General features: G+C 39.4%; 1 protein-coding gene across 3 annotated transcripts in view; it reads right to left on the bottom strand.

Annotated features, from left to right (window-relative positions):
• hspg2 (heparan sulfate proteoglycan 2) overlaps positions 1-20,408 on the bottom strand; it is a 161,147-nt gene that overhangs the window by 53,005 nt on the left and 87,734 nt on the right. For all 3 annotated transcript variants that reach the window (XM_028453382.1, XM_028453383.1, XM_028453384.1), the window contains 16 exons: positions 19,253-19,432; positions 19,057-19,175; positions 18,858-18,969; positions 17,484-17,597; positions 17,211-17,338; positions 17,012-17,098; positions 9,454-9,521; positions 9,241-9,305; positions 8,641-8,781; positions 7,052-7,243; positions 6,710-6,742; positions 4,823-5,098; positions 4,676-4,726; positions 2,326-2,409; positions 656-748; positions 471-563 (listed from right to left, as the gene is read on the bottom strand). In XM_028453382.1, the coding sequence (XP_028309183.1) occupies positions 471-563; positions 656-748; positions 2,326-2,409; positions 4,676-4,726; positions 4,823-5,098; positions 6,710-6,742; positions 7,052-7,243; positions 8,641-8,781; positions 9,241-9,305; positions 9,454-9,521; positions 17,012-17,098; positions 17,211-17,338; positions 17,484-17,597; positions 18,858-18,969; positions 19,057-19,175; positions 19,253-19,432 (1,836 nt within the window). The remainder of the gene's footprint in view (positions 1-470; positions 564-655; positions 749-2,325; positions 2,410-4,675; positions 4,727-4,822; positions 5,099-6,709; positions 6,743-7,051; positions 7,244-8,640; positions 8,782-9,240; positions 9,306-9,453; positions 9,522-17,011; positions 17,099-17,210; positions 17,339-17,483; positions 17,598-18,857; positions 18,970-19,056; positions 19,176-19,252; positions 19,433-20,408) is intronic.

The following is a 20,408-nucleotide window of genomic DNA, read 5'->3' as shown; positions in this document are numbered from 1 at the left end:
CTTGACACAGTATTGTAAAGCTCAGAGCCTGTAGAAACTGGTGTTTTCAATTCTATAATTAAATAAAGTTATTTAAATAATACAATTATATATTTGTAATTTTTTTTGAATTATCATTCTTTTTCAAATTAAAACACCACACACAATCTCAAACAACTGTATTCTATACTTTCACTTTCTAAAATATAAATCTATTGAAAAAAAAAACAGTATAAAATTATTGGCGCATCTCGTTATTACAGTGCTACTCGTAACACTTTACCACAGACATGATCAAAAAGTAATGTTTTATAAAAAATGTCCTTGGGGTTGCCAGAAATTTGTGAAATCAAAATGGAGTCACATCCCGAAAAAGGTTGGGAACCACTGGTTTAAGTGTTAGATTCAAACTTTGGGTCTATGTTTGGAAGAAAACAAAAATGCTACTAATATAATAGCTACAAATGCTATAGTGTTCCAGACGGACGAACCTCTCTGAAGATGATCTCGAACTGTTTGGTCTCTCTGCTGCCCTGCTGTCTCCTCTGCCAAGGCTGACGTGCAACCAAAGTGATGTCATTTCCCTGCAGGAAGAAAAGCCGTTTACATTACATGTGTTATTTAAGCTAATGCACTCCACTATGGCAGACAATGAAAAAAGAAAAAACAGACGCACGATAATCTGGATGTCGGCGTCTTCCAGTAGCGTCCCTCTGGTCCCGGCCACGTAGGAAATAGTGTATTTAAGTTTGCCACCATATGAGCCCACCTATGGGTAAGAATAAAAACAAATATATTGAGTTGTTAATGTTAGAATGATGCACTATGGGAGCTAAAACCACAAATGATAAAAACCAGTACTGTTCAGTGCAGGGGTTTTTGATTAATTGGTCAACCTTCATTTGGTTTCCCCGATATTGGACAAAGATAAAACTTTTAAGCTGCTGGTGATGATCCTTAACATGTTGTACCTGTATTTGAAAAACTCTGTCAAAGTGTTTAAATGTTGTGGTAGATGTTGATTTTGTGGCTTTCCACGGAAACACCAGAATACAGACGTAATTTAATGTTTCGCGGAGTGACATCAAATCAACGAACCAGAACAAAATGGCATCAAGGGAATCACTGTCTTCCTCGTCTGGTGAAAATACTCAAGAAAGCTCTAAGCTTGTATCGTGAATTCACCGCGATAACGTGAGCCATTCTATAGAATTAACCACAAAACGATCAATCCCACAATGCAATGTGTGACACTTTTCTGAAGTCACATGACCATTTGTCAACAAACCCAATGTTTGTGATGGAGTCAAAAACAATCTTGAGAGCTGCAAATTCAACCTTTGACATTCGTTTGTGAGTAAATTCTCCCGTTTTGTGGAAGAAATACCGTAATTGATCCATGAGGCTTACACTACGTCTTTATCTGTGTTAAAAGAGGTGATAGGAATCCATGCCGGCGGCTTTAACAATAATAAGGACAAGTTTACAAACATATTAAGTAGTGGTGGGACCAGATTTAAAAAACTGAGTGCTAACATAATGTGCAATATAGATAAAGAATATTATGATTGCTTGTCCACAAAGCACAAACGTAAATTTAAGTAAGCTATATTCAAATGTGTTTTTGTGTATTAAAATAAAAAAAAACAGCACAGTACAGAACATTCCAGAGAAGTGGAAAATAAAAATTGTAAAACAGTTGTCATTAAATAAACAGAGCAACTGATAAAGCTGGTAAATATAGTTAGAAAGTCTTTCTACATAGCAGTTGATATGTTGGGTAAGACTATGCTATCTGTAGCAGCGCTTCTAGCCCCGCCCACATCCTCTACCACCGAAAGTGGTCGACTGTCCACTACAATCATGTACTTACTGACTTTGTTCATTTGTCACTCATAGACTTATTCATTTTGGCTCTGAACCCTGTCATCTGGTCCAATGTGGATTGGAGACAGTGTCTGCTCAGACGAGGACCGATGTTCCTGCGAGCTGCTACATGTTTAGCATTGAGGTGCTAAAAAAACTAAAATGAACGTCTACCAAGCACAACAATGACTCTCCTTTAGTCTGTGCATCAGAATTATGGGTAGAACTGGAACTCATGAAAAAAGAAAGGTTCCACACTAGATGGAGTGCAAAAAAAAAAAAGCGATTACCTGCATCATTTTTTAGTGTGTTTTTTCTGTAATGAATTAATCGCAATTAATGCGATAAAGTCCGAGCACTAATATGAATCAATACTAACTCACAGCTCCATTGAGTAGAAAAAGTGAGGGCACATGAAAACAAACAGGAATGCTGTCGCGATCAGACGGAGGCGTTTCCTCCAACATTTGAACACGTTACCTTGTCCCCTGTGAACTGCGCTGGGAGCTGCCAGAAGAGCAGAGCATCCTGCTGCAAGCTGAAACCTTTGTAGACCAGAACGTACTGAGAGGCAAAGAGGGAACGACAGGAGGCATGAGAGCGTAAGACAGAGAGAGGAGCAGCGAGTGGAAATCACAGCAAGCAGATATAGGCAGCACAAGCACAACCAGAGATGACTCAACAAACACTTTAAACCTGTCCATAACTGGAAAATAACAAGCAACGAAGGAGCGTAATGACACACCACATAAAACCAGTGTTAAACTCAAGTGGAGAATTATAAGGTGAACTCTCCAAACTGCTACTGTGAGCCATTTACAACAGAAAAAAAGAAAATATTCTGCTGCTAATGGGAAGATGAATTGTTTTTATGTCCATCAGCTTCAGTGTTTCATGCACTCATTAAATGTACAAAAAATGGCACCAGAAGTGGTTTAAATGCATATTTTAACGTTTACTTTGCCACGTGGTGTTTTTTTTGGCACTAAAAAAATACTTGATATTATACATTATATAGAGCACTTCATTAGTTACAACTGTTTAACACCTCATTACTTGAAGCAGTTAATCAACAATTCCCCAGGTGTAATTAAATGAAACCAAGCATGTGGAGATGGTCCTGGTTATGTTGTAACTGAGAAGTAGAAAGATGATTTAAGGCATATTTGTGATGCCAGACTGGGCGGCTTAGTCCACATCTACTGGGAACTGCACGAGTAAGCAGCAGATTGTCTGAGCTCATTTGGCTTTTTAAAATGTGAGCAACTAAAGAAGAATTGATAATTGATTATCAAGATTTTGTTATTGCTATTATAAATCTATTCCTAAAGGGAAAGAAATGGGACTACTTTACAGTTTTAGAGCATGTGTTCCTCCATCTTGAAATCATGTGATTGATGATGTCACACGGCCCCACTGCCTGTAAACATACCATTGTTTCCTTTTGTAGTGAAACATTCAGGATGCTTTTTAGATCCTTGAGCAGCTTTTTAGATCAAAATGACAACTTATGCTGCATTTGGTTGCTTGAAAAAACCAGGAAAAGTTAAAGATGTCGATGATAAAAACTCTGTGACCCCAGGGCGACAGATCCAACTCTGCAGTTTCATATTAAACAATGAAGCAGAGAAGAAGAGTTCTTCTAAGGGGCCTTTACTCCCCTTTAAACAGTGCACTGACACGCTCTGGTAGCTAAAGTTAAATCGCTGTTGAGACACACAAACCTTGGGGATAGAAGTCGTTTTAGGTGAGAGACCTTCAACTGTCTGTGATTACTCACTAACTTCAGCCAACAGAGCGTGTCAGCGCTCTGTTTAAGGTCCCTTAGGAGAGCTCTTCTTCTCTGCCTCGTTGTCTACTATCAAATTGCAGAGTTGGAACTGTCGCCCCCCTGTGGTCACAGATCTTTTCAGGTCACAACTGTTTTTATTCTCTTTCGGTAAACAAAAGAGGATTATATCAGCATCTTTAACGTTTCTTGATTATTTAGAGCAACCAAAAGCAGCAGAAGTTGTAATTTTAAATGAAAAAGTTGCTAGATGATCTAAAAAGCAGGCTGAATGCTTCTTTCCAATAGAAAACAATGGGATATTTTAAAAGTCCCATTTTAAAAGTTAATTAAATGAATATGATGCAAAATAATGTGTTTTGTTAGGCATAGATCTTCTAATAAGAGCATTTTAAAGGTTCTCGGCCACATTTGTAAAAACAGTGAAAGATCGATTAATTACATTTTTCAAATTGTAATACATACCACACCACGTGAGTCCTCCAAATATTTTAAATACACTATACAATATTAAAGGTGTTGTGAGGTTTTATTTAAAAGAGAATTTAAATAATAATCAGCGACAATACAAAATCTAATCAATAACCAATAAGCAGATGGCTGCCGCCTCTGAGCCTGGTTCTGCTGGAGGTTTCTTCCTGTTTAAAGGGATTTTTTCTCCCCACTGTAGCTGATGCATGTTCATATGGATTTATTGGGTTTTTTCTCTTTTCTTAAGAATTTTATATTTTGATAGTGCTTTGAGATGACCATTGTTGTAATTTGCACTATATAAATAAAGTTGAATTGAATTGAATTAAATATTAACAAATCAGTTCATAATAAAATTGAGAATTCAATAGTCGGAATAGAATCTGGAAATTAGGCTGACTAACGCCCCCTACTGATCACTCTACTGGGTAAAACATCCTTTGTGCCACCAACGGATCTACATGTGGATTATTTCTTAGAACTATAAACCTGATGTTTTTATTCTACTTTGTTTTATTTCTTAATTACTTTATTATGACAAAGATGCACACCACACATGCCAGTGTCTACCTTGTTTCTACCACGAGGGGCAGCAGCTGTCTTGCTCACTGCATTCTTGCTCTTTACGATCCGGAGTCGAACAAAAACAATGAAAGACGTTACTAAAAAGAAAGAAAAATGTGCACTGAAGCTCTGGGCGTGTCCGATACAGCGTACCTGATGGAGAGGAGCTCGATGCGGTGAGTAGGACTGAGGCCGAGTCGGTCTGACTGAAGCTGAAATACCGTACGGAGACGAAGAGGGGCTCTGGTTACGCAAACCGGACCATTTAGAGTACGAATTAAAAGACGGAGAAGTCAGGACTCGGGAGGAGGCAGACGAAGAGGAGGAGGAGGAGGATTTAAAGGAGGAATAAAGTGGAGAAGGAACGGGTCGTCCTCGGGTGAAGTTAAAGAGAGCCCACACTTCATCATCCAGCTGTCTCACGTCATTCTGGAGAGGCGGGGGGAGGGATCCAGAAAAAACAAGAGATGCAGTATGTAATGATGGACAGAGTCAAAGGGGGAGGATGAGCATTCCTGTACTTAAGATACAAGACTTGAGTCGTGCCATGCATGTCAGCATCACCGGAATATGGAATAATCAGTGTTTACGTCAAGAATCCGATATTTGAGAGAAAGCCGAGTGCTCAGGCAGAAAGAGAAGAGGCTTTTCCTTTCCCACAGTGCTCGTGTAAACACTGGAAAGGTCAAGCCTCTTAGAAATTATTCTTGCACAGTCGGATCACACTGAGGAAAAAAAACTTACTCCACTTGAAAAACTTTAAAGTGACTCAACTTTGCTGGCATGACCTTTCGTATTCACTCACATGCAAATGCAAACCAAACGTGGGCCTATTCCATGTATACGTTGCAGCTCAATGACGCGGAGAAAGTTCCTGTTGCTGCGTCTGTCGGCCAATTGGGAACCTATGATATCTTAAGGTTTTATTTATTCAGACAACAGTTTTTCAGGATATTTACTTTGATCTCCTGACTTGTTTCGACTGTCAACCGCCTTCTTCAGAGGCGTCTGCCGATTGCTTTGATGTGTTCAATGCTTCAACACAGTTTGGTCCATGACTTCCGCTTAATAATTCCAGCAGGTTCACTTTGTCTCCTCTTTGAATATTTTGTGACGTAAGGTTTTTACAGGAATTTTACTTTGATCTCCTGACATGCTTCGACTGCTGAACTGCGAGTCTTCTTCAGAGGCTTCTGCTGATCGCTTTGATGTTTACTTGACTTCCATATAATCATTCCAGCAAGTTCTTTTTGAATAATATTTTAAGGTTTCATTTATTCAGGCAACTGTTTTTCAAGAAATGTGCTTTGATCTCCTGATATGTTTCGACTGTCAACTGCCAGTCTTCTTCAAAAGTGTCTGCTGATTGCTTTGATATTTCCTTAACTTCTACGGAATAATTCCAGCAAGTTCTTTTTGTTTCCATAACATATTATTGAAATTGATTTAAAAAAGAAAAAAAAATAACTTTCTGGAGCAATTTAGAACCTCTCTTCCATAATCGTGCAGAAACAATCCACCTGTTCCTTTAATTTATTGTGCTGCTTCATAGTTCAGGTGAAAGCAGTGACTTGACGAGTGGGAGTCTTTGTGTTTTGGGCTCAGTTTCCTCTCTGAGCTGCTCTTACACGAGTCGCTCTATTGATGTGCACAAAACAAGGCCTTTGATCACTTTCCTTGTCACTGAGCTGCGGGTATTTGCAAGTGTTATGGCAGCGCTATTCAAGCAGAGTTAAACTTCATGAAGCTCTTTAATGGACCATTAACAATCCAGCCATTCACATGGTTTATGTGATATGAAGCAGAAAGCAATTTCAGGGTGGAAATGCACTGGGATGTGGACGGTGAAGTCGGGGAGACTGGGGGCGCATTAAGATGCTCGCCGCACGCGCCCCGCTATGAAATCACATTGGAGAATGAATATTAATATTTTATTAACATGCATTTTCACATCCGAGCGTTATAAATCACCAGTCGATGAATGCATTTTTATCACTCGAAAGCTATTACATCACGACACACCCATGGACAATAGCATACCTGTCGTTTCATTCGTGAAACGTGCACATCTTTCTATAAAAAGCAAAGGGGAGAGGTGAACATAAAGTAAAAAAAAAAAAAAAGAGAGACTTTCAAAACTAAGAAAACTCATTCAACCTAGAAATGACACAAAGATGTAGCAGACGAACCAACGAAGCAGTAAAAGCAAAAGGAAATTTGCACATAGATTAAAAAAAGCTGTCCCTTTAAATGTGCTTGAAAAGAGGAAACGACAGGGAAACAGAAGTAAGTGCAAGAGAAAAATCAGTGGACAACGACCGCACAGCAGCACCGAGGCCTGATTAGCTCTGTTTTCTCCCTGTATGCTTTTTAAACACTGACCTTGTCCCCCTGGTAGACATCTGGAAGCTGCCAGTAATGGGGTTCCTGTCCCAGGTTTTCAAAGTTGCTGTAGGACAGCTGAGTACCTTCAGTGGAAACCTCCACGGTGAAACCGGTGGTGATGCGACTGGTGCGCTGACGGTTCACCAGAGCAAAGTCTTGAAAGTTTCCAGGTGAAAAGACTGAATAAACCTGCACAACAAGAGCAAAGGTGAGCACAAAAATCATCCATCCATGCCAATTAGAGTTGTAACCATGTAATTGATAATGAATTATGGCATAATTACAATTATAATTATGATTTTAAAAACCTGTTGCTGTCAGTGCCCAATCCTTTCGTATCTTTTCAACACATGCGCAAAATGCGTCTCCATCGGTTCGGCCTATTTTACAGAAGTTTGTATACTATTTAAAAGGTTGAAACTTTGCAATTTATGAAGAATTAGAAATGTATGTTTTTTGAATAGGACGTTCCATAAACAGTTGTGTGTGCATATACATATATACATTTTCTTATGTCAGCTGTATCCTGTAGATGCTTTTCAAAACATTAATTTAAAAAAAATATGTTTTGATTTATTTTGGTTTTTATTATATTTTCAGTTTGCTTTTTCATTGTCACTGTTGTGCATTGTGTTTAGATTCGTTTTTGTATACAGTAAATCGTCTTGTCGTGGTTTTTCCTTTTTGTCTGTTTTTTTTAAATGAACAATTAAAAACACAATTATAATTTAGTTGTAACTGTAATTTAATTTAATTGTAATTGAGTTAAGATAACTAACTCCGCAATTGCAATTACATTAGAATTCTATAAAAATGGTCAATTACAATTTCCATCCATCCATCCATCTTCTCCCGCTTAGCTGTTTCCGGGTCGCGGGGGCAGCATCCTCAGTAGGGAGGCCCAGACTTCCCTCTCCCCAGCCACTTCCTCCAGCTCTTCCGGGGGGACCCCGAGACGTTCCCAGGCCAGCCGAGAGACATAGTCTCTCCAGCGTGTCCTGGGTCTTCCCCGGGCCCTGAACGCCTCACTAGGCAATTTCACTAAGTGTAAAACAGTTCCATGGCTTAGTTATAGGGGTTTTTTTAGATTGGGAGGGTGCTCGTGTTGCACATGTCCATGAGTGGATTCACACAAGTTCCTAATTAGTTACTATTAATTAATGAATGAATCCAGTAGACATTCAAGGCAGACAATGTTGACAGGCTGGTGTTTCTGACTCAAACCCTGTAGATTTAAGCCTAATCTTCTTAATCTTCTTAACTTTTCTTTATACGCTGTAATTGTTGTTGCACTCAATGTCTATTTGTAGTTATCCCATAGTACATTCAATATTTATTATTATTATTCTTGTTTAAAGCTTTTCTTTGCCACTTCAAACTGTTCATATGTTGTTTGTTGAAAAGTAGTTAAATAAAAATAGACGTTTTCCCTAACAGGATGAATAATTGTGATTAATAATTGTGATTAAAATATTGATCCAAATAATAGTGATGATCATTTTGGCCATAATCGTGCAGCCCTAGGTCACACCCATACAAGTGGTAGGGGTTAGAAGAGTTAAAGGTTAGTGGTGAGTAACAGTTACCAGGTCTCTGTAGTAGTTGGAGCTGTAGCACTGTTGAGTGACGCCCATGCAGAAACAGGACAGGCAGCCGTCGTTGTTGTCCTGGCTTAGGTGGAAAGTACCGGATTTACAGGTGGAGCAGGACGGGCCTTCAGCGTTCATCTGTTTGTATCAGGTTGGGGCGTTTATTTTTTATTATTGTTGTTTTTATGCCACATACAGCACAGAGACAATTACAGAAAAATGCCATAGACCATAGACAATATTTACAAATCGTATACATTATAATACAGTAAGTGTGGGTACGTGTGTGTGTGTGGGTGCGTGATATTATAATAATTATATTAATGGTAATGTGTTATTACAGGGTGAGGAGAGGAGACAAAAACAAGGAACAATAGATAATACTGTATATATATATATATATATATATATATATATATATATATATATATACATGGAGATAGAGGGAAAATGGAAAAGAATAACTAAAGAACTAAATAAAAATAACAAAATTAAATAATAATAATTAAAAAAAAGAAATATATATATTTAATTTGTTGCTGGTGCATTTAGAAAGTTAAAGTGACAGGAGCAGAAGAGGCAAACACTTAAAATCACCTTGCAGTGGCACAAACCACTATTGCAGCCGTCACTTCCTCGCTGGTCACAGTTGTAGCAGTTACCTGCAGCAAAGCACAGAGGAGTAAGATCATTAAAAGCCGTGACGTCAAATGAAGCATGACAGAAGGGAAAGAAAGTCTCTTTGCAACTTCCTGTGGAGTAAAAGCATAACAGTGTGTGTCATTTTCCTGGAGCAAAACTCTGATTTACCGTTGACTTCGTTGCCAACGGTGCATCTCTGTCCAAGCAGAGGGTTGCCAGTGTATCCTGCAGCACACCTGGAAGAAAACACACAAAGTGTTAGAGTAAATATCTGCAGGGAAAGAAAATACAGTTAATTCTGTAATTCAGCAATGAAGCAGAAAGCGAGGGGAGTTCTTTGGGTGGGGGGTGGGGTGGGATGGGCTAGAGGCTCCTTTTAACCTCAGTCAGACTTTAACTACAAAACAAAGACCGGAGTGACTCATAGAAAAACCTTTGGACAATTTGTTACAGCACGTGTCAAACTTAAGGCCCAGGGCCCAAATCTGGCCCTTTAAAGCAGTGTTACTCAAATGGGGGTACACGGTGGCACTACAGGGGTACTAGAGAGAGAGAGAGAGAGAGAGAGTGGAAAATTAACAAATAAAGTGTCAGTCTTGGTTCCCAGGCGGGATATGACTGGAAATGATACAAACTACAGAAATAAATCTATTCAGGAGCCACTAAATCAGTGTTTTTCAACTTTGGGGTCAGGACCCCATGTGGGGTCACCTGAAACTTCTGAAAAATTTAAATTGATTTTTGAATTTTTGTAATTAATCAGGGTTCCCACACTTTTTTCACAATGACTTTTCAAAACTTTTCCAAAATATTTTACCAAATTTCCATGACTTAGTTCTGAAGCGCTAAGATATTGTTTTGCGTGTGCATTTCCTGGTTTTTAGCGTGCGCCAGCTGAAGTGAAATATGCTGCAGGTACAGTTAACATCTTCAGGGTTTTACAAATTTTAAACATAAAAATAAAATAGGCTATATTTCCAAAACTTTTCCAAAACAGTTCAAATATTCCATAACTTTTCAAGACTGGAAAATCGTTTTTTCAAATTCTCCAGGAATTTCATGACCGTGTGGACCCTGATTATTATTCTTTTTTAAATTAAAACAACAATCTTACACAATTGTATGTCTATACTTTCACTTTGTGAAATATAAGAGTTTAACTAAAATGCAGTAAAAATAAATATACTGTTTTTTTCCACTTATTAACAAAATGAGATTCTTTAAATTGTGTTATCACTTGTTCATTCCACCATGTTGCTCTATGGTTGTTCTTAAATAGTGTTGCAGTTGGACAAAGGGGGTACATGGATTAAGAACTAAGAGAAAGGAGGTACTTGAGCCAAAAAAGTTTGAGAAACACTGCTTTAGAGCATCCACTGTGGCCTGCAGGAGACAGTAAAAATTACAAAGAAAACGTGACTCATTGTGTAAATTATCAATTCCAAGGGCTCAGTTTCCCTGTGCTTATATCACATCAGTCATTTTTAAGCTGAAATTGTTCAACGCACAATTTTTCCAAAATCCTACAATTTCCCACAAATTATTTTATAAAAATAATTAAAAAATGGTCACAAAATCAATAAAATTTAGTTGAAGATACTACAGGGACTGATACCTGTCACTAATAGCTTAGAACATGGTCGGTGCCTTACATACAGCTGCGTCTCACCCGTGGGGGATGAGACATCCGTACATTCATAAAAACATAAATTCACCCCCTTCTTTTTACAGAGGGATTCATTGTTGAAAACCTATTGATCCAGTTAGATTGATTCAGCCTTTTGACAAAGAAGGTAAACAAAGCGTTAACAGCAACGAGTAAAGTGTAAGTAAAAATAAATGGTCCAAAAGTGGCCAAAACCTGACAAGGAAAGAGTGAAAAGTGACAAAAATGGGCTAAAAGCAGTACACGAGTGGCAAAAAATGGACGAAACAGGAGGTATGTAATGACAAAAAGTAGCTTAAATGAGCAAAATGTGGCAAACTGGAAAAATGTGGAACAAAATGAGGCAAAATATTGGAAAAAAGGAAACAAATCTTATCTAATGGGCAAAAGGTAGCTTATTTGGATAAAAAGTGGCAAAATAAGGTTAAAAAAGGACAAAAATTGGATAAAAGTGTCAAATAGAACTTGCAAAAATGGACAAAGAATAGGAAAAAGGGTTTTTATTGGCAAAAGGAAGCTAAAATCTGAAAACACAAAAGGAAGTTGCAGAATGGGACAATGAAAAAGTTAAAAAGGGCTTTAATGGGGAAATAATAATAAAGATTAAGACAAAGAGCCACATGTTGAGTATTATGGACTTAATAACAGCGTAATCATGGTTTTAGTAAATTAATTTAATAAACTAAATTGGGAGTCAACGGTTGCTCAACCCTTAGAACACCATCACTTTTAAAATCGCTGCTCCACCCCTGCTTACATGTGTTACATATTATTAATATGTGGAAGAACAAACTCGGGCCCTATAATGTTGAAATTGCTCATTCTTTTGCCTAAAATCTGGAGTCCACTTGAGATAAAACTGGTCTATATTTGGCCCCTGAACTAAAATGAGTTTGACACCCTCTGTGTTACAGTTTCTGTGTATTCAAAGGTTTCCAGGTAGAAAAGATAATGAAACTGGAGATGAATGAAGCACAGCCAGGGTCAGACAACATGTCTCAGATGTTGAATCCATCTCCGATACAATAATTGTTGCACGTGTGAAACAGGAAAGGCTGACAAAATGTAAATAAATCACCACCAAAAACCCAACCAAACAGGCAGCTCAAATATTGAACCTCAGTTGAAGAAAAGGGAAACTTTTGCGCCAAAGTGAAAGAAACTTCCCCATTAAACCCAAGCAGACATTGCCCCTGCCACCATGAAAAAAGGCAACTTCAGCCACCACTGTGTGTCAACTGCAGCAACCAAGACAGCGACAGTCAATCTTACCTCTGGCAGGGCCGCAGGTCAATGGACAGCAAACAGGACCTCCCTCCATGAACTCAACTTGCTTCAAGGAAACCAATTTAAACTACGGTACCTCCTGAGACGCACAGTGCCCTCTAAAACTCACACTTTCCACTTTTTTTTGCTACAGATTTAACTCCAACAGATAGTTTGTAGCTACTCAGCACAGAAAATAAAAGTCTTTTGGAACTGAAGAATTCATAAACAGCATGGTCTTTTCTTTTGAAATGGAATATTATTTATATATCTTCATCAAAATGTGACACAGAAGAAAAGGAGCATTCTTGATAAATTAAAAACTTAAATTTTTACCAACTTAGGCTTGGATTGCCATGAATTTTTGGTCTTTTGTCATAAAATACAACATTTGTCATGAACTACAACATGGTATTTTCCTTAGAAATTGAATATTATTTATATATCTTTATCAAAATGTGACACATAGTCATAGCACACAATATTCTATGGGTCTTGAAAGATCAGTGAAAATCATCTAAAATGCCTGGCAATATGGGGTTGGCTGCCAATGAGTTATTCACATGAGGATAATTACATGAGTGAACCCCCAATACTGCTTTTAAAGTCATTACCTCATTGTTTTTACGAAGCAAACAAGAAGGTGAGGAAAACTATAGCTTCCAGAAAACCAAAAGGGTTTGCGAAACTTCACGACAATCCATCCTTTTATTTTGAAGGTGTTTTAATCTGAACCAAAACAGGCATTAGTATTCATGAAGCAAAGACACCAACAAAACCCAAAGAGATGCATTTCAAATGATTATATGAGAATTACTGACTATATGAAGGGAAGAACTTGGAGACCTGCTGGATAAACACCAAACAGAGATAACATTACGACCACCTGCCTGTCAAAGCCTACCTGTACTAGTCATGTTTAAAGCATCAATAATATATATATATATATTACCAGCAGTTTTTGTTAAATAAAAAGAAGCTAAAATGCACAATATGTATGGAATACATGAATAAATGTGTCACAGGGTTAAGGAAAGGTGTTAGGAGACTTCCTAAAGGAATTAGGGAAAGGTCATCACGTTGTTTTGACAATCAGATGCACTTCCACTAGGTGACGTAATAACAGTGGTGAAGGTTAGTGACGTCTGCTGTGGTAAAAAACTTCACATTTCCGAAAATGGACTAAAAGCGCATTTATAACACTTTCCCCCGTGTCTCTAGCCGCTAATATAATCTCAAATATCACAAAGTTTCAATTGAAATCAAAGGAAAAAAGGCTACTAGGTTACGAGGAACAACAGTGAAAATAATTAAATTGTTACATTTATGCAAGATATAGGCCTACATAATGCATAGAAATGTACAACCTTACGAAGCATTCCTAGGTGAATAAAATATGTTGAATAAAACTAAAAATGTCTCTGATCCCTTTTTCTTGAACGACAGAGTTCTCTGTTTTCATTGTGAGTTTCCATGGATGAGCGTGTCCCATTAAATGTTGCCGCTGCAAGGAATTGTGGGGCAGTATTATGTGGTCTCCTTTGGTAAAGGATGCATCAGTACTTCCTAGGCTAAATGAGATTATAAAGGAAGCATTGAGCCTCCTTTCCTCAGCTTTTAGAGAATTGGAACACTCCTTATCATGGCCACCATTTAAACACTAAGGATAGGAGGGACTATTCGGACGCAGCCCATGATTAAAGCATTGTGAAATCACCCTTATAAGCTACCCTGGTCCACCACAGTTTATTGTAAAGGGTAGCCCATTACCCCACATTAATCTTGACATTTGAGAGTGTTGGGAACGACGACCCTGAGGTGCAGCTCTAGAATGAATAGAATTTTCTGCTTTAAAATGAAAACGGGTGCCTATAAAGGAATCATTCCCCTGCTGGTGGTTATAATGTTATGGCTGTATGGTGTTGTACTACTGCAACACATTGGACTACAACAGCATTTAAAAACATGTATTCTTCATAGAAAAGTCCATACTGATTAACGGTAATGTTTAGTGACACAGGAAACACTGTAAGACTCGACCTTCAAAGTGATACAGAAAAGGTTATAATATTTAAATGAAGTTTCTTATTTATCAAAGCTTCCCAAAACACTAAAATAGTTTACATCTGTTTCAACACAACATAAGACAAAAACATGTGACCTCTGAAATGATAGTTTTAATGACGTTGAGGTAGGGAACAGAGCAACGAGTGCTACGGCGTCTCTTCATGGCAGGGTTTTTGTGCAATATTTGCAATAATCAGATTACAGCGCTAACATGTATAAACAATAAGATAAATCCATAAATCAGTTAAATCAGTGCACTGCACTTCGCCCTAGTCGTCAGGGAGGATTTTGATAGGAATGGCCAGCTTTCCCAAGACGACATGAAGAGACCCACCATGACTCTTCTTCTGTTTCTCAGACTCATAGTCACCGTTCAGGAGTCTCAGTAGATCCAAAACACCAGAGTGACTTTGGGATTTCTTCTTCTGATGGACTTTTTTGCTCTTTTTCTTCACAGCAGGAGCTTTGGTTGTAGTTGAAGTTGATTTTCTTTTGGATGTGAATTTCTTTGGAGCTGCAACTTTGACTGTCCTTTTCGCCGCTGTTTTGGGCTTCTTGGCTGGAGTGACCTTCACAGGTTTTGTGTCCGACTCCATGTTTTTGGCAGAACTTCTATCTTTTGGAGAGTTTCCGCCATCCTGAACCGCCTTTGACGGTGCGTCTGACCTGAATGCCTTGTGACGGGCGTTATTTTTGGCGCGCGCTATGGAGTGTCTTTTCTTTGCTTGGGCTGAGTGTTTATGCAGCTGAGGAGTTGATTTGTAAGGTGGCAGTTCTAGTTGGATTTTTGTTTTTGTTGCCTCTCCTTCGGTGTCCTTTGCTTTTGTTTGCCTTGGCTGTGAGATATGTTTAGCCGTCACAGCAGACCTCCGACCCGCTGGCCTTCTGGTTTGAGACTTCACCGCAGGCTGAGGTGCGGTCTTTGAAGTAGTCTTTGGTTTGCTCAGGGTGGTCTTCAGGGTTGTTTTTGATCTGGTCGGGACCTGACTGCTAGTTGACCTGGTGAACAATTGCCCCCTTGTAATGGTTCTCACTGGCCAAGCAGTGGATGCTGTTTTTAGTTTCTTACCTCTCTGAGGAGTAGAAGTCGGTTTAGTTGGAAAGAGAGCAGGCGTTGGTATACTTTTAGGCACAGTAGCTCTCCTGATGATCGGTGTTTCTGTGAAAATCTTTCTGGACGCAGGCTCAGATGTTGATTGGATCGCAGGAATAATGCTAAGTGAAGGAAGACCTCTCCTTTCGTGTGTTGAACGGGCAATGTGCCTTGCACGTTTCATCTTGTTCATCTCCTGAGCCAGAGCTGTGAAACCGTCAATCAGGATCTCGAGCCGGCCCTCGAGTCGGCTTAGACGACCTTCCATCTCGGTGTAGCTACTCTCCAGCTCGCCGACTCTCTCCTTCTTCTCTCCAGCTGACTGTAAAGCTATGAGCTCCTGCAGCTGAGCATTTAGAAGACTTTGCTTGGCCTCCATGCTACGTAGGCTCTCTTTCATATCAAGCGTGTTGCTTTCCAGCATGCTCAGACGTTGGTTGAAGGTGTTGAGGTGATTCCGGAGCAGGTGCTGGAAACTGGAGTCCCTGGTCTCTGAGCTGGGTGTAAAACGTGGTGGCAGTCTGGACACCGATCTGTTTCTCGTCACCGTTGCAATGTTTAAACTTCGAGTAGTGATACGGTGGGTGGAAGTGGATAGTAAAGACCTGGTGGGTATGATAGTGGTTGCAAATGGACTTCCAGTCCAATGATAGCCTATGTCGTCATCGTCATTGTCATCATCGTCCCCACTATGACCACTACCCTCTAGGAATATGTCTTTCTCCCAGCTGAAATTGAAAACTGCTTCAGCTCCACATCCCACAGGCAGGAAGTTCTCGGAGTTCTTGTCCAGGACGGGGTCCCCACAACTGTCTGCGGATGGCTTCTCTTTTCTTAATATCAAAACAGCAAAATCAGGAAACAGGCTTAAACCTCATATCAAAATATTGGATTTTCAAAGCTGCAGCTTAGACCCAAGTCACCTGTGCCATCTTTGCTTTTAAAGTGGCAAAGATCTGTCACTCGGACAGGAGTCCCCATAAATGCCACATTTACATTTATGACCAAAGAAGTTTATTTAGTCTGCGCGCTGACAGAAAACCCATAAGCCACCTTCAAAGCTGAGAGAAAGCGCAAAGCAGATGCAGACAGGGGGCTCTGAAGAAGGCCTTTTGAAGCGAAAGCTAACAGTGGGAAGCAAAAGAGATGTTGAGACAAAGTAAAGGGTTTCTAAAGACAAGTATTTTCCTTTTTGAGATTTCTTTTTTGAGAGACAATAATCTCTGTATCACCATAGGGCCCCTAATCCAACCACAAAGACACACTACCTTACTACAATAGTATTAAGATTTCCAAATACAACACAGACACAAACATCATTTCCACCTGTGCATTGAAAAAAGAGGACGCAGTCATACAACTCAACAAGTAGCTAAATTAGAGATTGGGTGGCACCGAGTAGCAACTCCCATCCCTCCTCTAACATGACTCCCACAAAACAAAGACGGATGCAAACCACTGACATGCTTCTACTTTCCCTTTCCTGCGAATGAAACCAGTGGGTGCCAGTACCAGTGCCAGCCCCTGCTAACCTCTCCGCCGGCCAGCCAGGCAACCCCAATCACTGAGCAGCGCTCTGACGAGTCTCAGGAGCCAAAGGGAACGTGGCAACAAAAGGAAGAAGGGCAACGCACCTTTCGCAGCGTCGACCGGTGAATCCGACCGGACAGTTGTCACAAGTTGGCTGGCCATCAAACTCCAGACGACAGGTTGAGGAGAATCTGAGCAAAAAGAGGATGAATGTAGCACACATGGTTCCGGATCCTTGTAGTTTACCCCAACAAGCAGCGATATGGACAGACACTTTTTGTACAAATTTAGACATAAACTTACTGGTTATTGGGATTGGTCCCAGGACAGGGGCAAGGCTGACAGGCGTTAATACCACCACGTAAAGGATCTCCATAGAACCCATCCTGGCACTGCTCACATCTTGGCCCAGCAGTGTTATGGAGACATTGCTGTAGGTCAGAAAACACATATTTAAAGATAGTAAGACCTTTTGGAACAGTTATTGAATCTTCAGCTGGTAAATCATTAGCACATTCCTTTGCAGTACATTGAAGTTCGCTCGACAACAAGAAACGACCGAGCACAGAAACCTACCAAACATCTGCCTGTTTCTGGGTCACAGCTGCTCGCATGACCGTTACAGTCGCACCTCTCACAGGTGCCGAGGTAAAGGCCGGAGCTGGTCCTCGTGTAGCCTTCATCACATTCCTGCAAGGGTGGATGTTTCAAGTGATGATAGAGAAATGTACACCTTTGGTAACTATCATTGAGGGTTTACAAAGTTGGAAGTTATTGCTAATCCATTGGTCTCAGAGCTTCTTACTTCAAACAGAGTAAGTAATACAAAGAGCTGTTGGTTGCTACAGCCACCATTGCAGAAGTAAATACATTTGTCTTTTAATCAATACTTTGGCCACAAAATTCTTACCTATATACTATTTGTGTGAGTCCAAATTCATTCACAAATGTTCAAAGAACCAATTTTTATTCAGTGATTCTTCTTCTTCTTCTTTGTGTTAACGGGCATTTGGCATCCAGTTATTGGTGCATTACCGCTACTAGAATCTGCTTCCTTGATCTGCTCCAGGTTACAAGACCAAACAAAGCCGAGGGTGGTTAAAGCAAGCAAGGATTCCCCAGCCTGAGGGCAAAACCTTGGGTTTCTCCACATTAATCCTTTGCCATTAATGGTGACTGTGTACGTGAATGGATCGAACAAGAGCTAAAAAAACCCACTTTTTTTCTGATGAAAATGATTTATTCTTGTCCAACTCTTTAAATTTGATGTATATATGTGGTTATTTTTTTGTCTAAAGAATTTAAGAACTTAACAAAATCAGAATCTGTTGTAAAAGTTAAACCTTTTGGAAAAACATAATTTTAAAGTTTGATAAACATACCACTTGTTTTTGATATTGATACTTGAATTACAGTTAGTTACCAGTTACTTGTTCTCGTAAGTTTAAAAGAAAATGGAATTAATTGTATTTCATGCCATTTTGTACTTGTAAATGTGACATTTTTAATTATTGATATCGCAATATATCGTGATGTATATCATACTGTTTAGTATCGTGATATATCATATCGTGAAATGCAAATCGTATCGTATCGCCAGATTCATGGTAATGCACACCCCTACTAGTTAGCATAGCATTGACTGTTCTTTGGAGATTTTATAGAATAAACTGGGAGTGTCTCAACTGCTCCAGCAGCCCCGCCCCATAATCAAGGTATATTTTTGATTTTCCAGCCTAGGTGCACGTCACAATTATTTAATGCAATTAGAAAAAATATGCATATTTGTCAAGAAAAGATTGCACTACGTGTAGAGTCAAACCTAAGACGACCAAACAAACAAAAACAAAAAATCGGACATTACATTTATTGCCAAATATCTCTAAAAACTATGTGATGAATGGCAATTTAATTATTTTGCACAGACTTTTCTGAACTTAGGCAGCGTACCTGGCAGGACGGTCCTCTGTATCCCTGAGGACAGGCACACTCCTCCACCTCCAGAGCTCGCTCATTACCCGTCAACTGAGGAGTAGCGACGTCCATCTTGATATCTGAGATACTTATAAGCACACACAGACCTTTCTGCATTATTGTGACTAACTTTGACAGAGACTTTCTTAATCATGTCTGAAACATCCCATAATACCTGCTTTCAGCTAAGTTATCCGCATAGGAAGCTCTGATCATGAAGACGCTCACGTCGGCCAGGGCCATCAGAAGGTGTTCTCGCGTGCACGGCTGTCCATCAGCACGCCGCCACGCCGACTGTCACCCACAGAGAATCACATGGTCAGTTTGTTTCAGGGTTCTGGTCTCACTCGGAGAAACAAATGAAAACGAACCTCTCTGAAAGTCACAGTGAGTGTTTGTGGGACACGTGGGAGGGGCTTGGTCTGAGAGTAGTGCTCTAAGAAGATTCCGTTTCCTTGGAGAACCACGTCAGGTTGGCCATCGATCACCAGCGAGCGCTGGTACGGCTCAAAGCGCACGGTGTAGCGAAGCTCCCCTCCGTAGGCTGTCACCTGGTAGCATGAATAAGATGTCATGGAGGCTATCTTTAAATAGTCTTTCGTTACCCTAACCTTAACCTTAACCCTAACCAGATTTGGGGTCAATTACATTTTCAAATATCCACGTTCAATTACAATTCAATTTATTTTTTATCCTCAAAATCATGTTCTCAATTACTAAAGTTCAATTAATTCATCACAATTACTGAGCCTGGAATAAATAACCTAATGAACCTTAACCTTCCTCTTGTGTTAGCTTTCTGTTAGCATCTCTTATGATAACAGGTGCTAAATCAACTGTAAAATACATGAAAAACAAATATCTATCATTTAATTTATATCCTATCTATTGGTTACCGTGTTTTGCTTTCTAAAGTTCCTAATCAATGAAAATAAATGTTTTTATTATTTTTTTAATTGGTAAAATTTGAAAAAGCTTGATATGAAACATTATTTAAAAATTGTTAAATACAAACGTGTAGAACTATACATAGAACTGTCACATGGTTCCCCAGTTTTGCGTTAAATCATAATTGACAGTTTCTATAGAATTTCCATGGCAATTACAATTATAAATTCAATTATCTGAACGCAATTACAATTACGACAACAGATTAAAAAAAAAAAAATTACAAATATAATTACGCCATAATTGCAATTAATTATCAATTACACAATTACAATTACAACCCTACCTAACCCCACTAAATCCCTCCACCTAACACAAAAAATGCCAACATAGCTCCAAAGGTAAATCAAACTTCAAATAAAGTGTCACCAGATTTTCAAACCAAACTGAGTAGTGCAAAGTTATTTAAACTTGACAGTATCATGAGGGGGGGGGTTGTGGGGGGGTTGTCACAAGACAGCCACGATGGGCTTGGCAGCGAGAACAAGCCGGAGGTTCAAAGTGAGGATAAACGCAGCCTTCACTAGACAACGTGCTGAGGCTTGACTGAGTGAGACGGGAAGGAAGGAAATCTTCTCC

The sequence above is a fragment of the Gouania willdenowi genome, chromosome 7, assembly GCF_900634775.1.
Source record: "Gouania willdenowi chromosome 7, fGouWil2.1, whole genome shotgun sequence".
In the NCBI taxonomy this organism is placed as follows: Eukaryota; Metazoa; Chordata; class Actinopteri; order Blenniiformes; family Gobiesocidae; genus Gouania; species Gouania willdenowi.
The sequence above is the reverse complement of the archived record's forward strand: the minus strand, read 5'-3'. Positions and strand labels throughout refer to the sequence as shown.